Source organism: Lynx canadensis, chromosome F1, assembly GCF_007474595.2.
Source record: "Lynx canadensis isolate LIC74 chromosome F1, mLynCan4.pri.v2, whole genome shotgun sequence".
Taxonomy (NCBI): Eukaryota; Metazoa; Chordata; class Mammalia; order Carnivora; family Felidae; genus Lynx; species Lynx canadensis.
Window position 1 is genome coordinate 29,020,438 of NC_044319.2, and position 20,891 is coordinate 29,041,328.

Genomic DNA, 20,891 nt, shown 5'->3' on the forward strand with positions numbered 1-20,891 from the left:
TTTTTTCTTTTTCTCTTTCTTTTCTTTTCTTTCTTCTTTTTCTTTTTCTTTCTCTTTCTTTTTCTTTCTTTCTTTCTTTCTTTCTCTTTCTTTCTTTCTTTCTTTCTTTCTTATCCCATCCCCATTGTACTTTTCTGCAGTAAACTTAAGATTCCTTCCTATCCCGAAATTCTGGGTTTTGTGTTGCTGTTGTTGTTTGGTTGTTTTGTTTACTTGGTTCCGATGTCCTTTAACTTTTCTGAAGAAAGCCGCAGCGGGATCCTCTGACAGTAAGATGAAGTAACACTTCCTCATAGTTCTTTTCTTCTGATTCCCCCACTTTTGAAAGTGTGATCTTCGGAGTCTAAATGGCTCCTCTTCAAAGGTCTATCTCCTTTCACAATGAACTCTTGACACCTAAAAGATCCTTTGATGACTTAGGACCCTCTTGCTTTCCTAGGTTTCCACAAGGAGGTGTTCAGTTATCTAAGAACTGGCCCGGTTATAAGCCTGAAAGATCTTCCATGAAAGACTCATGGGCAATTCTTAGTCTCTCTCTCTCTCTCTCTCTCTCTCTTTTTTTTTTTTTTTTTTTTGCCTTCGAGTCTATTTTTGGTGTTGTACATTATATAGGTCTAGACAAATATAACAATATATATCAGTATAAGGATATATATTATTATAATATCATCTGTTCACTAAAAATTTCACTAAAAATATTTCCTAAAAATCCTCTGAGCTCTTTCTGTTCATTTTTCCCCTCCCCCAACAACCCTTGGCAACTGCTGATCTTTTTATTGTGTCCATAGTTTTGCTTCAGAATGTCATATAGTTGGCATCATAGAGTATGTAGTTTTCTTTGATTGCCTTCTTTCACTTAGTAACGTGCATTTGAGTTTCCACCATGTCTATTTGTGACTTGGTCACTCATTTTTTTTTATTTTACTATCTTTATTTTTATTTTTTTACCATTTTATTTATTTTTTTAATTTACATCCAAGTTAGTTAGCAGATACAGTTCTTAGTCTCTGGAAGTGAAAGTTACCTCATACAAATGAGTGGAACTTTTACTGTTTCCTTGAGGCACAAGGCAGGTGCCAGAGGAAAACCAAGAGTCAGGCTAGGGCACAAGGAAAGAACATGGCAGACGATACTAAGGAAGAGCCTTGAGGGAAGGGAACACAAACAGGGAATGTGCTGGGTTACATTGAATGGGAAGTAAGCTTCCACAGCCCATGTTTTCCCTCCTGGTTCAAGTTCTACTGAGCTTCCCCCAGGAGATGAACTAATAGTGTGCATCAGATTACATTTTTAGACACAAATCTGCTCTTCAAGTGAGGCTGTAGAACCTGAGCTTTGCCCATCATTGGCAGAGTGCATGTGCCTTGAGGCAAAGGCACTAACGTAAACCATTTCTGTTGGAGCTCTTGGTTTGCCGAATAAAACCATGGAAGCTCAGATCCTCAACATGTACCATGTGCAGAACTTGCTACCTTTTCCCCCTTGGGATGGGAGAGAAGTGGGCAGAGAGCAGGCCCTTATATTATGCGAGCGCATGGGACCACATTTCTGTAGTGTTAACTCACCTCGGGTGAAACGTTTGGAGAGGTGGAGCTTGAATACACTTGAGCCTGGGGACAGAACTTGAGTGAACAGGTGAAAGAAGAAAACCAGAAGATAACATGTGGCATATTTTAACTGTAGCGATCCAGATTTCTTTAGTCTGTGATGTTTCGATTTACTCTTGGTGTTTCTTTAACTTCATACACAATTATTGCTTCAGAATGTTTTCATTTACTCTGATTCTCTGCTGTGAATAATGAAGAGACAGGCTGTGACTTCCCCTTTTCTTTCCATCAAACACGATTGTCCAAAACTCTGCCCCTTCCTCCATCCCCAGGCAGTGCCTTCACTTTCACAGGGTTTTAAGAAATATCCTACCTAGTATTTCCTCCTTACTGATTGCGCACTGTCAGAAACTGCTGCTTCATTACCAAAGGCTTTTAACCACATGTTCTTATATGTAACCTGTATTCCTATTTGTTGGGATTTAGAATCCATGATGCTTCTCACCAGCTAAGGATATATATAGTAACCAGGTGAGACAGAGCCCTGCCCACTGACCTCAGGGCACGGAGTGGGCACAGAGATTTTCTACACATACCAGGGACTTGTCTCTGAGAATCAGCACAGGCACTTATTATATACATTTCTCTTTAAAAAATTTTTTTTAATGTTTATTTATTTTTGAGAGGGGGAGAGACAGAGCACCAGCAGGGGAGGGGCAGAGAGAGGGGGAGACAGAATCCAATCCAAAGCAGGCTCCAGGCTCCAAGCTGTCAGCACAGAGCCCGACGCGGGGCTCGAACTCATGAACCGTGAGATCATGACCTGAGCCGAAGTCGGACATTTAACCAACTGAGCCACCCAGGTGCCCCACTATACATTTCTTGATGTGGACGGGAAGTAAAGCTCTTGATTCAGTAGTGGAGCCTGTAAAATGATTATGAATATTTTAGGTGAAAGTTAGGCTGGGTGTAGGAAGAACAGGGTGTTTTTCTATTACATGCTAAGTTTTACAAAAGAGAAGTCTTAAATAACTCAGCGTTGGTCCTTCTGATTTGAGTATAGGTTTTCCCCACCAGAGCCTGACATGGTTGTCTCTACCCTGACCAGCAGACCCAAGAGGAGAGAAGAAATAGAGACTCTATTAGAGGAGACAGGGAGCCTGAGTCCTTCCCTCAAATAGGCATTGGATTGATATGTAATGATATCCATGAGAACAAGGTAGAGATAGCAATAATTAGCTCTCAGTGTTTGTTGCCTCTCTCTAAAAGAGTTGAGCTTTGGATCACTCTTGAACTCCCTGCATTGACATGTCCAAGTTTAGAAAAAGTAGAAAGTCATGGTTACCAAGAGCAGAAAGGTTGTTAGCATTTGCCAAGAATTGGTGCTAGGAAAAGTCTGTTATAGAGGTGACTGTTTTAAGAGTATGGTCAAAGGAAGTGGAGTCCTAGAAAGAAAGGTTTGGGGTGAGGAGATATCTAAATGTGTAGGTAATTCTAAGAATACAGTTTTATTGGCAAGGAAACAATACACTGTATTTATTGGTTTCTGAGAGCAGTGGTCTACTTTGAGGTTTGATGTTGTACATGGGCACATTCTGTTCACCTGCGCTCTGCTGGCTTGAGAATGTACTTTGGGTTGGATTTTTGTGAGCCACAGACCTGTAGGGTTAGCCTCGCTCTCAGAAGCTCTAGCCTATCCATTAGCAGAATGCCAAATTATTTGGCCTCTTTGTGTTCTGCTCTACCGAACTTTTGAGTTTAAAAAAAAAGAAAAAATGCCATGTTTCTAGAACTTTTTTTGGGAATGCCCCACTGTTGAATGTAGGCTGGGCAGCTGTGTTGCTGTGGGCAGCCAGGTGTGGAAGAACGTTTTTATTCCTGATGTCTGTGACGCGGAATGGGTCCTTATCAGTATTTCATCCTGCGGACCTACACTGAAGTGATTTGATGAGAATGTTCTCAAACTGAGAATGCATGGGACGTGGCACCTGCCACATCAAAGAAAGATAAACACGGGAAGAGGGCACTTTCCATCTTTAATACAGCTGACCTTTAGCAGCATCACCTGTGCGTCCCGCTGTGCACACAGAGTTCGATACAGCAAGACATCGATGTTGTGGGAACATATTCCAAGTATGTGTTTTTAAGGTTATTTGTTCCTCTGTTCCCATAAACAGGTATCAGTATTACCTGCAAGTCAAAAAGGACGTGCTTGAAGGGCGATTGCGGTGTGCGTTGGAGCAGGTGATCCGACTGGCCGGCTTGGCCGTGCAAGGTAAGGAGCGTGGCGGCCGGCCCTCGAGATCGCATTTTCTGTTTGCCGTGTTGCTGGCCTCTCTGAGAAAAAAAGTGCATTTACTGAAACGATCCCTCGGTAACTCTCACTTTTCATTTCAAGAGACGTTAAAAAACGCGGACATAGTGATTTCTGGTGGCAGGCTGGTGGACGTCGCAAGGCTGCTTGCAAATTGCTCACGCTTGTATAATTGTAGTTTTATTTGAAGAAATAGCAGCTTCCATCCTGACTTTAATTAAAGCTACATGCAGGGTTTGTGGAACATTTTCTCAGAATGATTCCACTGCCCAGTGTGGTCATATTTTGTAGCTTCATGTCGTGACTCTTTGACTTTCACATCAGTTTCAAGTGTGATAGCTTTAAATATTGCAGTCTAATCTATACTCACACACTTAAAGAGAGGAACATACGTATATGTATGTGTAATGACATCGATAGATAGATAGATAGATATTGCGAAGCAACAAACACATAGTGAAGTACCTTCATCTTTCAATCTATCCTACTTCCAGTTATGGGAGCGATTGTTTTTACCATTTCTAAGTTGTTACATATATTTTTACATATGTTTATGTAAAATATGTCACATGACTTTTACATATATTTATACATTACTCTTAACTGAGTGGTGCCTTAATTGCCTTTAGTCATATTGGAAACAAGAAGATAAAATATAATTTTTTAAAAGAAACAGGTTTCCCTTTCAGAGACTGTTTTCTTTAAAATCACTTCGTGTCCAGACGGAATGCCAGCCGCCAAGTCCTTGCTGTGAGGACTGTTGTTGTAGAAGCTGTGAACTGAACTTCCCATCCCAAATTCTGAACTGAAGTTGAACCTTTTGGGTTCTAGAATGTCTAAAGAGGCAGACGTCCTTTGATCTCTTTCATCCCGGAGTATTAGCAGTTTAGCAATTTTTGTTGGACGTACGACTCCAGTAGTTAGCTATCGTTACCTTGTGGATGAAAATACACAAAATGTGTTGTATCTCATCTCTCCGCTTAAATTCTGGAAAGGAAAGGAATGGTGCCCAGAACAATACGAAAGAACAGTTAGTGGTCATGAAAGAAAGATCATCAAAATGAAGGAGAAGACCCCCTTTAGTAGGAAGAAGAGAGAGAAGATCCACTGTGTCCCTCCTCTGCAAATTGGATCTTTCTCTTTTTAAAAAGTTTTCTCCTTTCTTCACTTTATTACTCATTTTGGCCTCTTACTCTTCAATCCCTGGCTTTATCACAGGCCTCCTGGATCCTGGAAGATCCTGGTGTGATAGCTTTCAGGCTAAAGGAAGTTGGTGAACTAACTCTCTGTTCGCTGGGGTCTTGAAGCCAGCCATTCCCCTAGCTCTTATATTTGTAAAATAATTTTCCCAAGATCCCTTGTTGGGCCCTTAGGAAGACACATCCACTTAGTTATACGTCGTGATGAAATACAGTAACTGATGAGTAAATTTGAAGACAGGCCGAGCATGTGATTGTTGCCGTCCTGAATGCCTCACCTAATTGCTCATTAGTTAAATGCTGAGTTTCTTAGGTGCGTCTCTGTCTTCTCAGCAATGTGTGGACGCTGGCCTTGTGTGTGGACTCTTGCATTCTGCATCTCTTGTACCCCAAAGATACCTGCACCCATTTCTGCCTGATGCCAGATCTTTTGCATGAAATTAAGTCTGTATGCAGTTTGATCTTTTTTGAGAGCAGGTAGGATTAGATGCCAGGCATGTATAGATTGATAATATAGACACAGTTTCTTTTTGCATGTGCTCAGACATCCCGTGGTGAGATGAAAACAGGACAAAACAGAATTTTTGGCATCTTGCAACATGTCAGCTTGTTTAGGAGGTGTAAAAATGTGCAGGGTTGCTTGCCAACGGTGATTTACGGTGGGAATTTCCAGCTGCAAATATATGAAAAGTTGCAGATGGGTTTGGCTCTTCAGTTCTCCCAATTAACCTTGAGTTAAAAAGCCCCCTTGGCAGATATTCTTAAGATAATGTGTTGGTGCATATTTAACAAAAACATAAGTATAGGTTTGTTTCAATTTTTTAAAATAGCTCAGGGATCGCTTTCAAATTTCCCCATTTTTTTCCCCTAGAAAATTGTGTAATAGGGCTCACATGCTGATATTTACAGTATTGCTAAGTAAAAGTGGTAACAATATCAAACATGTCACGGCACCGTTTTTTTTATCGAATAGTGAAGAAATAGGACGAAGTGGGAATAATAAATGTGGCGATAATTTTACCCTTGCTTTATTCCATCTTTAATTTCATGTAATAAATACTACCCTTCCCCCCGCTTTTCTTCTCAGCTGATTTTGGAGACTACAATCAGTTTGATTCTCAAGATTTCCTCAGAGAATATGTGCTGTTTCCTATGGTAAGTGTGATTTCCTTTTTCTTAATTAATTTTCTACCTTCTCTGGGTGTTTAATTGTTTCCTTTGAAAATCTCAGAGGATTTTACATACGTATATTCCCCCAGGGAGGAAAGTCCATGCATTTATAAAGTGGGGACGCATTTTATAAACAAACACTGAAAAAGGTACTTCTTCCCGCCTCCTCAAGGCACCTCTCTGTCCCCTGACACCCCTCTCCCCAGTCCCCGTGTCCACCTCTCCAGGGCCATGCCATTCTTCCTAACTTTCTGAACATATCAAGTTTGTTCCCATCCCAGAACCTTCGTCCTTGGGTTTCCTTTGCCTTCAGTACTGTGCTCCAGATCTTTCTGTGACTTGACATTGAAATCTTGAGTCAGATATCACCTCCTCAAAGACGACTCCCTTTTCCTTGACCACCTGTATGATACACTCCAGCCATCAACCACTTCCTGCTAAATCACCTTCTATGTGCATTCTTCAGGGCCCTTTCAGTATCTAAACGTGTTCAGTGTTGACGGATTGTCAGCCGGGACGTCAGCTCTGTGGTCCGTAGGCAGATACCCTTTCTGTCTTGTTACTGTTAACTGGCGTATATTCTGCACTCGTGAAATTTCATTGAATGAGTCAGTGGAGTCAAATGCCCAGTCTTGGGTTAAATTAGGAACGAGGCTAGGTTTTAATCCCGGGAGAATGTATGTTTGCTGTTTGGAAGCTTTGGGGTAAATGAGAAGAGTTTTAATGGGAGGAATTAAAATGTTTGAAAAGCTATACCTGCTGCAGTATCCTGGCTCTGATTTTAGAAACCCTGATCATTCATCACTTACTTTTTTATCAACTGTTTTGCCCAAAGCACTGGCCTGGGTAACTAACTACCAGGAAATAAAGTTATATAAGAAACGGTGCTTGTTCTCAGGGAAGCGGCCGAATAGTTGAGTAAATAGGAAGTTTGCAAAATCAGAATGCAGAGCCAAGAGTAATAAAGTGCAGTCAGGATTTTATGTGGGGAGAGGTTACCTCTGTTGGCGGGGGTGGGGGTTAGGAAAGGCTTAAAGACTAATGGTGGGCGAGTTGTGTCTCAGAGGGTGGGCAGGATTGCAGCAGGCAGACAGGTAGGGAACAAGGAATGATCTAGACAGGGAGGGAAAGAGCAGGGGCAGGGTGGCATGAGTGATCGTGTAAGAGTCTGTGGTGCATCTGACTGTCGCTCAGGAGTGGCAGAGGGGAGTGGCAGCAGATGAGATGAAACATCTCACGGCTAAGAACCCGTGGACTCTGCGGATTTATAGACCCCACACTTTGAGAACCGCTGGATTAGAGCAGTAAGACCGTTTGTGAAAGGAGGTCAGATGAGAATCATGGTGTTCTGGGCGGGAGGTGATTTAGGTATTATGAGTGACAAGAAGAACACGAAAGCAAAGCAAGAGATATTTTGGAAATCAAACGAGCAGAACTTGGCATCCAGTTGGCTGTGGCACATGGGAGAAAGTAGTGTGTCTGGTGACAAGGGTTCAAGTTTTGAAAGACTAGCATATGTAAGGCTGTAGTCATTATCCCTGTCAGGGCTTCAGATGAGCTTAGGTTGCCGCATACTTAACCTTTATTCTTATAGGTTAAGGAAATACTGCGAGATCTCTATGGTTTCATGAATAACTCTGTCCTTATTCTTCTTCCCGCCAAGAAAACATCTGTATCGTCTGATAGATCTGTTGTTTTTCATGCCTTGTTAACTCTACCCATCAAATCGACCTGCATTCAAAGAGATTAGCATATTACTTGGCGCAGAAGCTCTTCATAGGATTTGGTGTCAACATGCTTGAACCAACATCTCTAACATCTCAGAGGCTCCCTAGTGCTCTCGGGGAGACGAAAGTGAAGCTCACACCTTAGAATTTTAGAGAGCGTGCTTTTTTGTGCTAATGGAGACAATCAAATGGGTTGAGAATTTTCCACAATTTTTTTTTTCTCACCTTTGTCTCCTAAAAAGGTCTTACTCACCTAGCCTTTGGTCAGAGACCAGGCTTCGGTGCTATTTAGAATTTTTTATGGTGATTGCCAGCATGATACTTACGAGTTTGTAGATGTTAGAATGCTTTGGCAGGTCCCAGTGCTGTCTGTGAAGGCTGGAAGGAGTTGTGTATCACACCTTTTCCAGAATATGACGGTCTCCACTGGGCTCTGAGCAAATCAGATACCTGAACAGCACAGACCTCGTTAAATCTCACAGTGAACGGATGAATATGGATCTGTTATTCTTGGATCCAAACTTCCCCTCCTTGGGATAGTAGCTACATACATTGTGACATGTGGCTGGCGATATACATCCAGATTGAAGTTACTTAAAGTTAAATAAAATTAAAAATTCAGTTCCTCAGTTGCATTAGCTACATTTAAAAAACACTCAGTAGGGGTGCCTGGGTGGCTCAGTTGGTTAAGCGACCGACTCTTGAGTTTGGCTCAGGTCAAGCTCTCATGGTTTGTGAATTTGAGCCTCACATCGGGCTCTGCGCTGGCAGTGTGGAGCCTGCTTGGGGTTTCTCTCTCTCTCTCTCTCTCTCTCTCTCTCTCTCTCTCTCTCTGTCTCCCTCTCTCTCTTTGCCCCTCCCTCCCTCTCTCTCTCTCTGTCAAAATATATACACTTTAAAAAAAATAAAAACATTCAGTAGCCACGTGTGGCTAACCCTACTGTACTAGAAAGCTTGGATATAGAACATTTCCATCATTGCAGAAAGTCTTGTTGGACAGCACTGAAGACACTGTGACAGAAGCTGATGTCAGTGTGTATATCTGAATTGTGGATGTTCCTGGGCTTCTGCCCTGTCATTCTGCCCCATGTCGTACCCTGGATACATTGTGGCCTGTGGTCAGGTGGCTCACACTATAGGAGCCAAGCATTCTGTGCCCGTGTCCTGGCTGCCATTTACCAGCTATGTGAACTTGGGCCGTTATTTAATTTAGTTTATTTTAAAATTTGATTATTTGTCTCACCAAAGCCTGCATTTTCTCATCTAAAAATGAGGATAGCATGCCTACTCCAGCTGGGATAACTAAAGGAGAGAATGCACGTGAAGTACGTTACTTGGCACATGGTGAATTCTCAGGAAGTAGTTGTCCTTGTCATTGCCATCGTCATCGTCTTATGATTAGCATGACCCTCTTGTCTCTGGCATGCAAGCACAAGGAGGCTGAAGACTGTGCTTTTCGGGCAGCAACACTCCACGAATTTTGAAATGTAAGCAGAGGACAGGCAGAAGGTGCAAACGATCATTAACCTGCTCTGCGTGATTAGAAACTCCGGTTTGACGACGTGAAACTTTGTTGCCTGCTGAGTTGCCTGTTGAGTTTAGTTCAATAAGCATTTATTGATCACTTACTGCATATGGAGAGCTTATAAGTGGGCATCATGTAAGAGCCCCGTGATAGGCCCGTAAGTGATGTGGAGAAGAGCTGGTGCCGTTAGGGGCCTGTCTGTGAAGAAGAAGAGGGAGGGTGAAGGAGGAAGGGTCAGATGGGCATCCGGATAACTGTGTAAGAGAGACAGTAGGCCAGCCGTGGGGAGGGCTGTATGAGCCACAGTCAGAGTGGAAGAGGAAAGGCTTACTACATCCGGCATCGGGGAATATGGAAGCCCGGTCAGGGGAACGGTAGTTGAGACGAAACCTGAAGGACAGGGTGACGTTTCACTCAGTGTAATGGGCCCCTGGTGTTTCTTCCAGGAAGGCTCAGCATGAGTGTGTCAGAAGACATACAAGCATTCTGTTAGGAAGAAGGGTTTGCCTGAGGCCTTGAACCTTTGAGAGAGGAGGCCTGGAAGGGAAGGCCGGGTCATGCCGAAGAATGGTCTGAATGCCAGGCCCAGGTGTTGACCTAATTGAGCAGGCAGTGGGGAGCCATGGAAGGTTGTAAACCTTCTGCGAGGTTCCACTGGAGAATTCAAAGAGAAGACTACATTCCTTTGGTGGGGGAGGGAAGATGGGATGAATGGCCTTGTTTGATCTTACAAAAGCCACCGAATTCGTCAAATGGCATTTCTGAGGCAGAGCGAAGAACAAAGCGAAGTACACAGGGCACTCCACAGGTGTGCCGCTGTGTACAGGCATGCACTCTGCCATTTTTCATTCACGCAGGGCCGCTCGCGCCTTCCCTGTGGCAGGGCGCATACCTCAGGGAGGCCCCACACGCAGATGGAGGCGCTTGAATGGAGTGGGATAGCAGAGGCGCACCTTTGGGCTTTTCTCCTTTCAAAGTAGGAAGCTGAGGTTTCATGGGGCACTTTCTGATCTTCGCTTACCTTTCTTTATTTTCTCCTACGGCCACATGCCTTTCATTAGCTTTTCACAATTAGTTCCGCGTTAGGACTACCACACAATACCCGGATGCACACCTATCGCTCCCGTGTGCAAGCCACGCGGCATCTTTGCTGTTCCCCGGCGAAAAACGATGCTTATTCCCTGTCGTGGACTTGAGTCATTTCAGTGGATGGCTAGACAGGAAAACAGCAAATTAATCAGTTAATGCACGGAAAATAAGAGCTGCCTGCACCTTCTCCGAGGTTTCTCGTGACCATCTGCAGGGCTATACAATTTCCAGCACCTCATTTACACCCTCATTTTCCGGATTTAAAAGATAGTGATTTTTCATGTTTCCCTGGTTTGAGATGGGATGTTTCTTGCAGTTTTGAGGTGTACCTTTTTTGGGGGTGGGGTTTCATCCACGGAAAATTGTTAAATTGGAGGCCATCTTGGTATAGATGGTATTCTCGAATCCAGGGAATCGGCATTTGGGATGTTTTCTGCCAAACTTCAGCCCCCAGCCCTCCACCCTCAGTGTCTACGATGAGCCTCAGAGGGCCTCACCAGGACACGTAGCTCAGAGGCCCTTCTGACACCCCTTCTGGAGCTCAGAGGGAAGTGGCGCGTATATCTCTGCCCTCGTCGGTGCTTATCGACCTGGGGCAGATGGTGTGGAACCGGCCCCTAGGAAGGTCTGAGGCAGCTGGCCCTCGGCTTGAGCCTCCCCAGGCTACCACAAGGAATTCGGGGAGCTCTGGAATCACCACGGCTGTCAGAGTCTCAGGAACTGGTTGCTCTGGTCTCCCTGTCTTGGAATTACTCCTTCAGACCGTCCATCCCAGACAGTTCTGTGCTGGTAAACGTGTAACAATCCCTGATACATTCCCACTGTCAGCGGAGGGGTGTTGGGAAGAGGTATGTGCGATCGGCTCTAATGCCACGGGAGCCACAGGCCCCAGGGCCCTGGGATTTAGGTGCTGGAGACACCAGCGGGTTCCCACACACCGTTAGCTTATAGAACTCCCTACTTGTAGCCATCATGGCCTCTGCTCCCAAGGGTCTGTCAAGTAACATCTGAATGAGCCCTCTCTGCCTTCTGTAGCTCTGAATTAGTGCCCGGATATTGTGGTGGTGGACAAAAAGGCCAGGCACAGCCCCTTGCTAGGCTCAGCTTTTGAAAGGATAATGGGCTGGAAATTCATACCCCAATTGTTAAAAATACGTAAGTACTGACAAAGCAGTTTCAATAAAAGTGAGTCTGGGAGGCAGACAAAGAAGAAGAAGGTAAATGAAAAAAGAGCTATTCCTATACCTTCCAGAATTTAGGTGGCTCCCCAAACTATGCCTTGAAAGAGGCATGTTAGTTATAAGTGGAGAACCTAAGTTATAGTGGAGAGCCATGTTCTAAAAGTAACAATGGACCGTCAGCCCGAAAATGGACAACTTTCGATTTGAAGGAGTAAAGGGGAGGTGGATGAAGTGAGGCTAATCAGGAAAACCTTCTGGAGAACAGAGCTCCTAAGGTTTGTTCCTAACAAACAGCAAATGACCTCAACTGCTTCTGTTTTGATAGGATTTGGCCCTGGAGGAGGCCGTTCTGGAGGAGCTGACCCAGAAGGTAGCCCAGGAACACAAAGCCCACAGGTAGGGCCCGCCAAGGCGCTTGGCTCCCACCCCCGGCCCCCGGCTGTGCTCTATCCTGCACATGGCTCAGCCCTGTTCCCAGAGGCGCAAATAGATTCAAAAACTGTGTGCTTGCCCTGCCTCCCCTTTTTCCTGTTCTTTTTTTTTTTTTTTTTCTTTCTCTCCCTTTCTTTTTTCCTTTTCTTCTTTCCACACCAGCAAGCCCACATAGATGTGAAGCTGTTAGCCAGGAGAACTCTTCTCTCTGACCTTCCGAAAACTCTGTTGCCAGAGCTGGGGAGACTGGGGCTGCTTGAGTTAAGAGTGAAGACCTAAAAGATCTGCTTTGGATGGGAAAGTCAAGGTCAAGAGGGAGAGGAGGCCCTGAAAACTTGTTATCAGGGCTACGTGGAGCTCTCTGGGACCAGTGGAAAACGAGCAGCCTTCCTTCCGACCTCAGAGGACCTGTGCAGTGGTCCTAAGCTCTCTCTCGTTTTGGCCACTTGGCTCCCAAAATAGCATCCTCATAAACTTTTTCCTTGTTTCTTAACAGTGGAGATTTTTTTTCCTAGGTGGGAGAAAATAACTTTTTTTTTTTTAAAGCAAGCAGCATTATTCACAGGGATGTCTGGAATAATTAGTGTTTATAGGGCTGTGGCTCTTAATTAAATACTTTACCTTCCTCTGATTCTTCCCCGTTGAGTAAAGGCTGGTAGGGAATATGTTAATGAATTACTTAGTAATGTACCTCGTCCTCACAGTTGGGTGATGATTGCTCTTCCCAGAACTGGAGCTAAACCACAGCTCTGGAATTTGCCATCAGGAGGGTCGGATCTTCCACTGCCTTTGTTGCTCTTAACTATTTCCTTCTTTGATGCTGTTTCGGTTTTAGTGGAATCCTGCCCTCAGAAGCCGAGCTCATGTACATCAACGAGGTGGAACGTTTGGATGGATTTGGACAGGAGATCTTCCCTGTGAAGGTAACATACCCTGGCCTGTCCTCACTTCAGCTTTCTCAGAATGGCTCAGGTGGTTGGAAAACTAGTGATAGGCAACAGACCAAAGCGACCTGGCTTCCTTATTGCTACGCGGCATTAGATGGCGAGTCCTGCTTACTTTAGGTAAAGCAAACACTTCTTCTTAACTAAGAGACTTTGAAGTTTTCCATGGTCTTGGGCAGAATAGCTTGTTCGTAAGACAACCGTCTGAGTGAGTACCAGACAAACACCAGCCCATCCACCAGCCCTGGGAAGGTATGCGGTCACATCCAGTTCTGCGACAGGAAAGCAGCTATTAATATGAAGACCCTACCCAGTAGTTTTCTTTATTCGCTTCTTCTCTCCTCTCTTTGAGCTGATACAGGGATCATCGCTTGTGAGGCAGAGTGAAACCTTTCCTGTATGCAAGCACACTTTCTTTCTCGAGTTCTATAGAGCCTCCATTGTGGGTTTCCAGCCCCTTAGGTGTTTTCTGGAAACCGTGCCTGGGAAACTGTTACAGCACATCACATCCTTTGCAACAGATCCACCTCCTGAAGTGGGTGTGGTTGGGGAGGGGGGTCACGGTGCATGGTCATTTATAGAGTTGGGCCCGTACTCCAAACTCATTTTCTTCTCTCTACTGACCCACTCTGCGAAAGACGGAGTTTTGTCAGAAACCTAAAGCAACTGGCACATTTCTGCAATTTGGGAGATGGTGCAATTTTAGCACAAACATTTCATTCTAAACTGGCTCCGCTGGCTGTTTTATAAGTGTTCTGTTCCTCCTCTGCTGCACGCTTGCAATTTGCCTTAATGAGAACTGCCCATGTGCATCAAGTAGAACGAGCAGGGTGGCCGCAGCTTGTGGAAAGGGCTAAATGGCTCTTTTTTAGATTTGTTTAATTTTCTTTTGCTTCTCTAATGGCCACCCTTCGTAGGGTTGTAATCCATTTTCCTTGCAATAATGCCTTATGAAGCCATCTGCATCCCACTTACATTTCAGCAGCCCATATATAGTCATGATATTCTGGGCCATTGAAAAACCAGGGTAAACTTCTCTCCACTTCCAGAAAACTGACTTCTCAGTCCCAGGAAGTCGGGGGTTTCGTTGTGTTCTTTTACTCGTGTTGTTTTTGGTCATTCTGGGCTGTGGGAAACAAGAGCAGTGGAGATAGTGTTGAAATCCACTGTGCCCGTTCCCCGATGCACTTTCTGGTATGTTCTTTTGTGGGAAGAGCACAAGGCAGGTACTGTCTACCTTGGTCCGAGTGGGCAGACAGGCACTGCTGACTCACTGCCTGTGCGTGTGACTTAGCTGGGTGTCTTCTGTTTCCCCACGTGTCTGTTCATGACTAAGGTGGCCACCTACCGACCACCTGACATCCCCAGAGACAAGGATGACGGGAGGGGCAGCAGGACCGGTGGGGCGGTGCCGTGATCAGCTCTGAGATAGGTGAAAAGGCAGGCAGGAGAGTGTGCAGGGGCAGACCGAGTAGTGATGGAGCCCCAAGTAACGTACACGGGCTTGCTATGGACACGTTTTAGGGAAGAACATTTCCACGTAGCGTGGGCTTTTCCACGAGCGATTCTTCAAAGTTTCTCAAGGCCGGAGGAGTACCAGTCCACTTCCTGACAGGTCTGCCCCTCCCGCCTCCACACACACAGGCGGGCCGCTGCCTCGGTGGCTCCCTGCGTTGTCAGAGCGACACAGAGAGGGTGCTTGTGTCTGGAGCCTCGATCCTTAGCCAAGTGGGACACCAAGCCCCTAAGGTTTGACCAATGCAGCGTCTGGGCCTCGGTCCTATGTTTTCTCCACTGCTCGGCCCTGGTGAACTGCTCCTGCCGCGCCCCCACCCCTACTGGCCCGATGCACCAATGGATCTACTGGCAGAGTGCCCCAGGAAGGCTTTCTGCAGGATTTTCTTACCGCTTCGCCTCTCCACTTCTCCCGACTTCTTTTCTCACAAGTGTTTTTCTGCATGTCACCTACCTTGTAACTGCTCCTGACAACCGAGGCCCTTCCTTTCCTTCCCTCTCCACCTTCTCCCAACCCTGTCTCTGCTTTGCATCCAGCCATTGTCTTGACCTCGCTCTGTCCCTGTTAGAAGAGCCCTGTTCTAATGTGCGCTTTGCCGGGCGAGCTGGAGAGACATCCCTGTGATGGGGCACTGTTGTCTGTGTGTCTTATACGGGATCAAGGGTTCTGAGGAATGTAGACATCCTTCTCTTCCATCCCGTGTCTAGTCATGCGCGCCTCTCTGCTCCCTCCACAAAGAAGGTATCCCCCAGGGAAAGCAGGGGGCTGTGACAGTTTATTCCCCGGATGGTGAGCCTTGTTCCTGCTCTGCTCCCAAGCACGCCGGCAGCAGGTTGGGCTCTCCCAGACAGGAGGCTGGAAGCATCCGACCGGACCAGGAGACCAGACTTGAAGATAAGTCATCCGGGCTTCCTCAGCACAGGGCCCAGCAGATTTCCCAACAGCTCTGTAGTCCTCACGCCCTTCCTATGCTCATGAAGCTCCCAGCCAGTGCTTAGCGTCCCTCTCTGGAGCATGGATATGTGGCCCAGCATCACCCCACAGGGTGTCCTTACAGGAATGACAGAGGCCAATGCAAAGAAAACGAAGCGGCCTGGAAGACGTAGAGACTTTGCCGGGTGAAGAACTCCCCACCCAAAATAGCATCCAATGAGTCTCCACTATATTACATCTTTCAAGGAATAGATTGCTTTTAAAAGAGAAGGTTCAGAAAATAATTTAAAAAAAGAAAAAAAGAAAGGAAAGAAGAACTCTCAGAAATTAAAATGTGATATCAGAAATGGAAAATGTAATAGGTTGCAAGACAAAATTAAAAAAATCTCACCAAAAAGTGAAGTTTGGAACGTGGGAGGTGGGAGATAAAATTAGAAGGCCAGCCCAGGATGTCCAAACATTGAATAATGGGAGTTCCAGAAGTGAACAGAGGAAACAAAGCTAGTAATTCGAGAAAGTATCCCAGGACTGAGGGACATGAGGCTCTAAATTGAAACACCAAGCACAGTGGATGCAAATAGACACACACTAGGGCATTAGGCAGGGGAAGTTGATGTCTGTAGGGAGAGGAAATGGTGGGAACAAGTCTGCTGTTGGCTTCTTCTAAAGAGGCTGCAAACAATATGCTCAGTTCTTCAAACTGCGGGCTTATATAATCACACATGTAGAAACGCATACGTAATCAAACTACACACACGTATAATTTTGATTTAGAAAAAACGTAAAAAAGGTACTAATAGACGCTCGTGAAAGATGAGATCTCAAGTGCCCACAAATCTGAGACAATCCTAAAATCTCTCTTAGACAGGCAACGGTGTAGTGACAATTCAGATAAAAGATGCATGTATATGTATGTAGTCCACTAGGCTGTGCAGCGGCATGAGTCCCTTCAGGACCAAGTTGCCTTTCGTCCGGATGCTGTCTGCGATTCTTTCATTTATGGGCAGGAAACGGGGTGTGGCCCCCCCCGGGTGGGCTGCGGCCCACGTGCTCGGTTCTGCCAGGTCGCCGGTGATCTGTTTCATCACGCCGCTCTTCTGTTGATCTTACGCAGGACAATCATGGAAACAGTGTGCAGCTGGGCATTTTCTTTATGGGCATTTTCGTGAGAAACAGAGTTGGAAGACAAGCAGTGATACACAGGTAGTCTTCTTCATATCTTTTTCCCTTTTTTCTTTTTCCCCTTGAGGGACTCTCGAAAACCCTGCTCAGTAGGACAGGTATCCCAGCGAGTTGAGAGCCAGATGGTGGGTCACCATTGAGCTTTTCTCAATTCAGAGAAGATCAGCCCTCTGTGCGATTCGAGTGCTAATGGAGAAATGCATCTCACTTCTCCTGGAGGCCCGTTTGGGGGTGGGGACTCTCACCTGAGTCCAGGAAAGGTGCCCTGGAGCCAGAGACCTGGAGCTAAACTCTGTGAGTCTGGTTGGAAGCAGGCCGTCCAGTCAGTCCTTCAGTCCAGAGTGGCTTCTTCCCATTTTCCATCACCCTCCGCCTAACCATATGTGCTAGAAGAGTGAGGACTGATTTTTATATTAAAAATATAATGTATTTATGAAAGTGCATTTTGAAAAGCATTGAATTTGTTATCATGAATTAAAGGGATTTGGTACTTTTTCATCATTTTGCATTTTAGAATTCTTTTTCTAATGCTTATTTATTTTAGACAGAGTGCAAGCAGGGAAGGGGCAGAGAGAGAGAGAGAGGGAGACACAGAATCCAAAGGCGGCTCAAGGCTCTGAGCTGTCAGTGCAGAGCCCGACATGGGGCTCAAACTCATGAACCGCTACATCATGACCTGAGCCGAAGTTGGATGCTTCACCGACCGAGCCACCTAGGCACCTCTCGTTATTTTGCATTTTAAGCCCTCTTCTCTGTTTAACGTGAGAGACCAGTGTCTCCTCGGGTCACGTGTCCGGGAGCTTGCTCGTGTTGGCATCCGTAGTTGCTACCGTAGTGTCAGTGATCTCAAAAGCTGCATCCTTGCTTTCATTTACAAGGGCAGTGTGGCCAGTTATTTACTGGAAGACGAGCTTTCTTGTACATGCATCTGGTAGGCATAGCTGTGCACCTAGGCCAGATCATCAAAGACAGCTCTTAGAGTCAAAGCAAAGTCCACCTTCTGGGCGTGGGTCTTGCCCAGCTGTGTACTCTCTGGATCAACAGTTGATCTGGGTCATTTTGCAAGTATTTTCCCACCAAAAGCTTCCTAATTGGCTTCCCCCCAAACCCCGCCCCCCTCTGCCGCTAGGTCCCCACCCTGCCATTATTTTTGTTCATTTATTTTTTTCTTGCTCTGTGAAAGGGGACATTATTGAAACAGGAGTAGGGGGAAGATCTTGGTGGCTGCAGAATAAACTTTTTGACTTTTGGACATATTCAGTCAACTCCATACACGTACAATAAGTTACAAATTGGTCAAGCAAAATGCATAAATTAGGCAGCGATATAACTATGAATTTTTATGCCCATTTAAAGCTGTTCGGGCATTTTGTCCCACACAGTTCTTCATAGCTGAATCAATGCTTCATTTTCTCCTTGAGCCTGGAGAAGTAGACAAGTCTTACGTTTCAGTTGTGGAGGTTAAATAGAAGAAAATAGCAGTTTGAAACTCTGCTGATGGTAAGCCACTCATAGGCTTGGTTCGGTTCCTTAGGAACTGCTTCCGGACTTCTTCCTCCAGTCCTTATCTCGAAAGCCCTACAGGCTGGGAATTTGCTTCTGCCGTGGTCTGCCATGGTGTCATGGTAATGATGCCCCTAGGGGAAGTCGCATGGTGGAGGAGGAGTGGATCCAGAGTTTTGGCAGTCGGTTTGAAGGAATGGAGCCTGAGGAAACCAAATCTCTCTTATCTCTAGAGATCTTCATTGAGGAGCCTGTAGCTCTGGGTCGTGTAGATGTAATCTCTTGGAATTGTAAGTCAACTGACAGCTCTACTGATCACCTGTAGAGAGTATGGCCCCAGCAGATGTACGTAAACACAGTTGGTCCTGGAATAATGGAAAGGTGACTGGAGGAATGCCCGTAAGCCCCAGTATGGAACTCGTGCATCCCCAGTGAGCAGAGTGAACGTGGCTAAGTCCTGTACTCGTTTGTGCCTCAATTGTCTCATCTCTAAAGGAGGAACAAAAATAGCTGCCTTGTCGACCTTAGAGAGTCGATAAAGGAACCGTACTCTATACAGATGGGAGGCAATATTACTACTTTTAATTCTCTCAGCCAACATCCATTGCATGTTGAATGCCGGGTGCTTGGCTCCGTGCTTGGAATACAGACACGAAGACAGCAGAATCTCTAGGCATGGCGTCTTTGGGCTAGTCTGGCTTAGTTTGGGATCTAGTCACAGAGGTCAACAGTTGTAATACCACGTGGTGACCGATAGGGAACTATATGCATGCGTGTTGTCGGGACGAGAAAGAGAGAAGGTGACTTCTGAGCTAAGTCTTGAAGGAATCATCTAGGCAGAGGATAGGGCAGTGAAGATTGGCATGAAGAGGGAATTGTAGATCGGGGCACAGAGTGAAGGTAGACAGTAGTAAGAGGCGGCTACAAACTGACTCCAGGCAGAATGGGAAACTACAGCTTACCTTCCCGGGCACTTTCTCTTGGTGGCATAATCAGTCTGTAGCCTACGCTGCAACACAGAATCTATGTGGATTCTTTGGCCTAGATTCCTGGAAACACGTGACTTTGAAATAATATGCTCCTCCATATGCTTTGCAGTTTGGAAATGTGAAAAACAAGGCAGACGTTCCTTGAACGTTTTCCTCATAACTAGTCATAAAGGAAAGTACACCTTATGAACAGCAGTATCCAGATTTACGTTATACGGTTTCCTTAGCTATTTAAGTTTGACCCGGGGTGTGTTTTCTTTATTTTTTTGCTTGGAGAGAAGGCACATTTAGTTTTTAAAACTATAGTTAAATCGTAATTTGTAAAATGAGACTCACCAGCAGCGATGACCCGCCTGTGCTGATTCATAACTGCATGGAACCTGCCTGGCAAACCCAGTTGTTTTTCTTGTGACCAGGTGGAATGACATCGGGAATATCACACACAACAAGTCGACTATTCTGGTGGAGCTCATCAACAAAGAAGAGACGGCCCTCTTTCACACGGTAAGCAAAATGGAAAGATGGGGGCAGGGTCCGACAGACAGCTTGCCGTGTGACCTCTCAACTCACCACATCCCTTCTTTGCTCTCTGCGTCGTGAGAGAATAAATGTTCTACTGAACCCGTAACCGTCCACCTCTCGCCCAGTGCTGTCATTACTCATTTCCGGGTAGTGGTGGTGATTTCCCGTTCAGAACGCCAGGTTTCCAAGCCGAGTTTGGACTCGGGGATTTCGGTTCCTCCACCCGCTGTGTTTGGGGTGGATCCCATTGTCTGGCGTGCTGCGTTCCTCCGCGCTCAAGTTACAGCCCACATCCAGTAACCCCCCGATTATATTGCACAGCATTTTCTTTTGCTGGCGGACCTGGATTTTCTCCCCCCAGCCGCACAGCCCAAGCCTAATCTGAAGTAACCTGAGTGATCTTCCTTCTGTTGAGGGCCCCCTTGAGAGCAAGGGCTGTTCGTGCACCTCGCTGCCTCTCAGTGATGCTTGGTGTTCATTCCGTGCTCTGTCTTGATCCACTTATTTATTTTTAAAGCATCTGGTTTGGAATTGTGTGAAGATATGCCAGCCCATGGTGTAAGCCCAGTGCCCTGAGTATGGAAGATTCTTTAACAGATTGTCTGCCATCCTTGGGTGGGCTTCCTAGCCCAGCTTGCTGCAGAATTTCAGCACACCGGTTTGCTGCTCGGGGGGCTATTTTGTGTGTGGCCTGACGATACGAAGGAATGTGGCCCTGTTCGGGAGAATCCTAGGGAGATGCATTTATAATCAAATACATGTTTTATTTATTTTTTTTTTTCCTCTGCCTCTTCTTTTCCAAGGACGATCTTGAAAATGCCAAGTATATCTCTCGGTTGTTTGCTACACGGCACAAGTTTTACAAACAAAACAAAATCTGCACTGAGTAAGTAAGCCGTCTGTCCACCTTCTCACTGGAAGGCCCGGTCAGATTAAATCCATGTGCTTTAGGGATGTCGTAGATGGCGTCTGCCATTCGCTCTTTTCCCTCCTTCCTCGTGGAAGCTGACCAGGCAGGAGGGAAAGAACTTTAATGACGAAGGCCGTCTGGCACAGCGCGTGCGCCTGGAGAGAAAATAACTCACAAATTGACTGTGAGTGCTTGACTACCTGGACGG

The 20,891-nt window shown here is 45.7% G+C and overlaps 1 protein-coding gene across 4 annotated transcripts in view; it reads left to right on the top strand.

Annotated features, from left to right (window-relative positions):
* The window catches only part of PTPN14 (protein tyrosine phosphatase non-receptor type 14), a 179,934-nt gene that overhangs the window by 119,521 nt on the left and 39,522 nt on the right, over nucleotides 1-20,891 (top strand). For all 4 annotated transcript variants that reach the window (XM_030302033.1, XM_030302034.1, XM_030302030.1 and 1 more), the window contains exons 4-10: nucleotides 3,725-3,822; nucleotides 6,148-6,215; nucleotides 12,078-12,148; nucleotides 13,020-13,107; nucleotides 16,692-16,780; nucleotides 19,668-19,755; nucleotides 20,577-20,659. In XM_030302033.1, coding sequence (XP_030157893.1) covers nucleotides 3,725-3,822; nucleotides 6,148-6,215; nucleotides 12,078-12,148; nucleotides 13,020-13,107; nucleotides 16,692-16,780; nucleotides 19,668-19,755; nucleotides 20,577-20,659 — 585 coding nt within the window. The remainder of the gene's footprint in view (nucleotides 1-3,724; nucleotides 3,823-6,147; nucleotides 6,216-12,077; nucleotides 12,149-13,019; nucleotides 13,108-16,691; nucleotides 16,781-19,667; nucleotides 19,756-20,576; nucleotides 20,660-20,891) is intronic.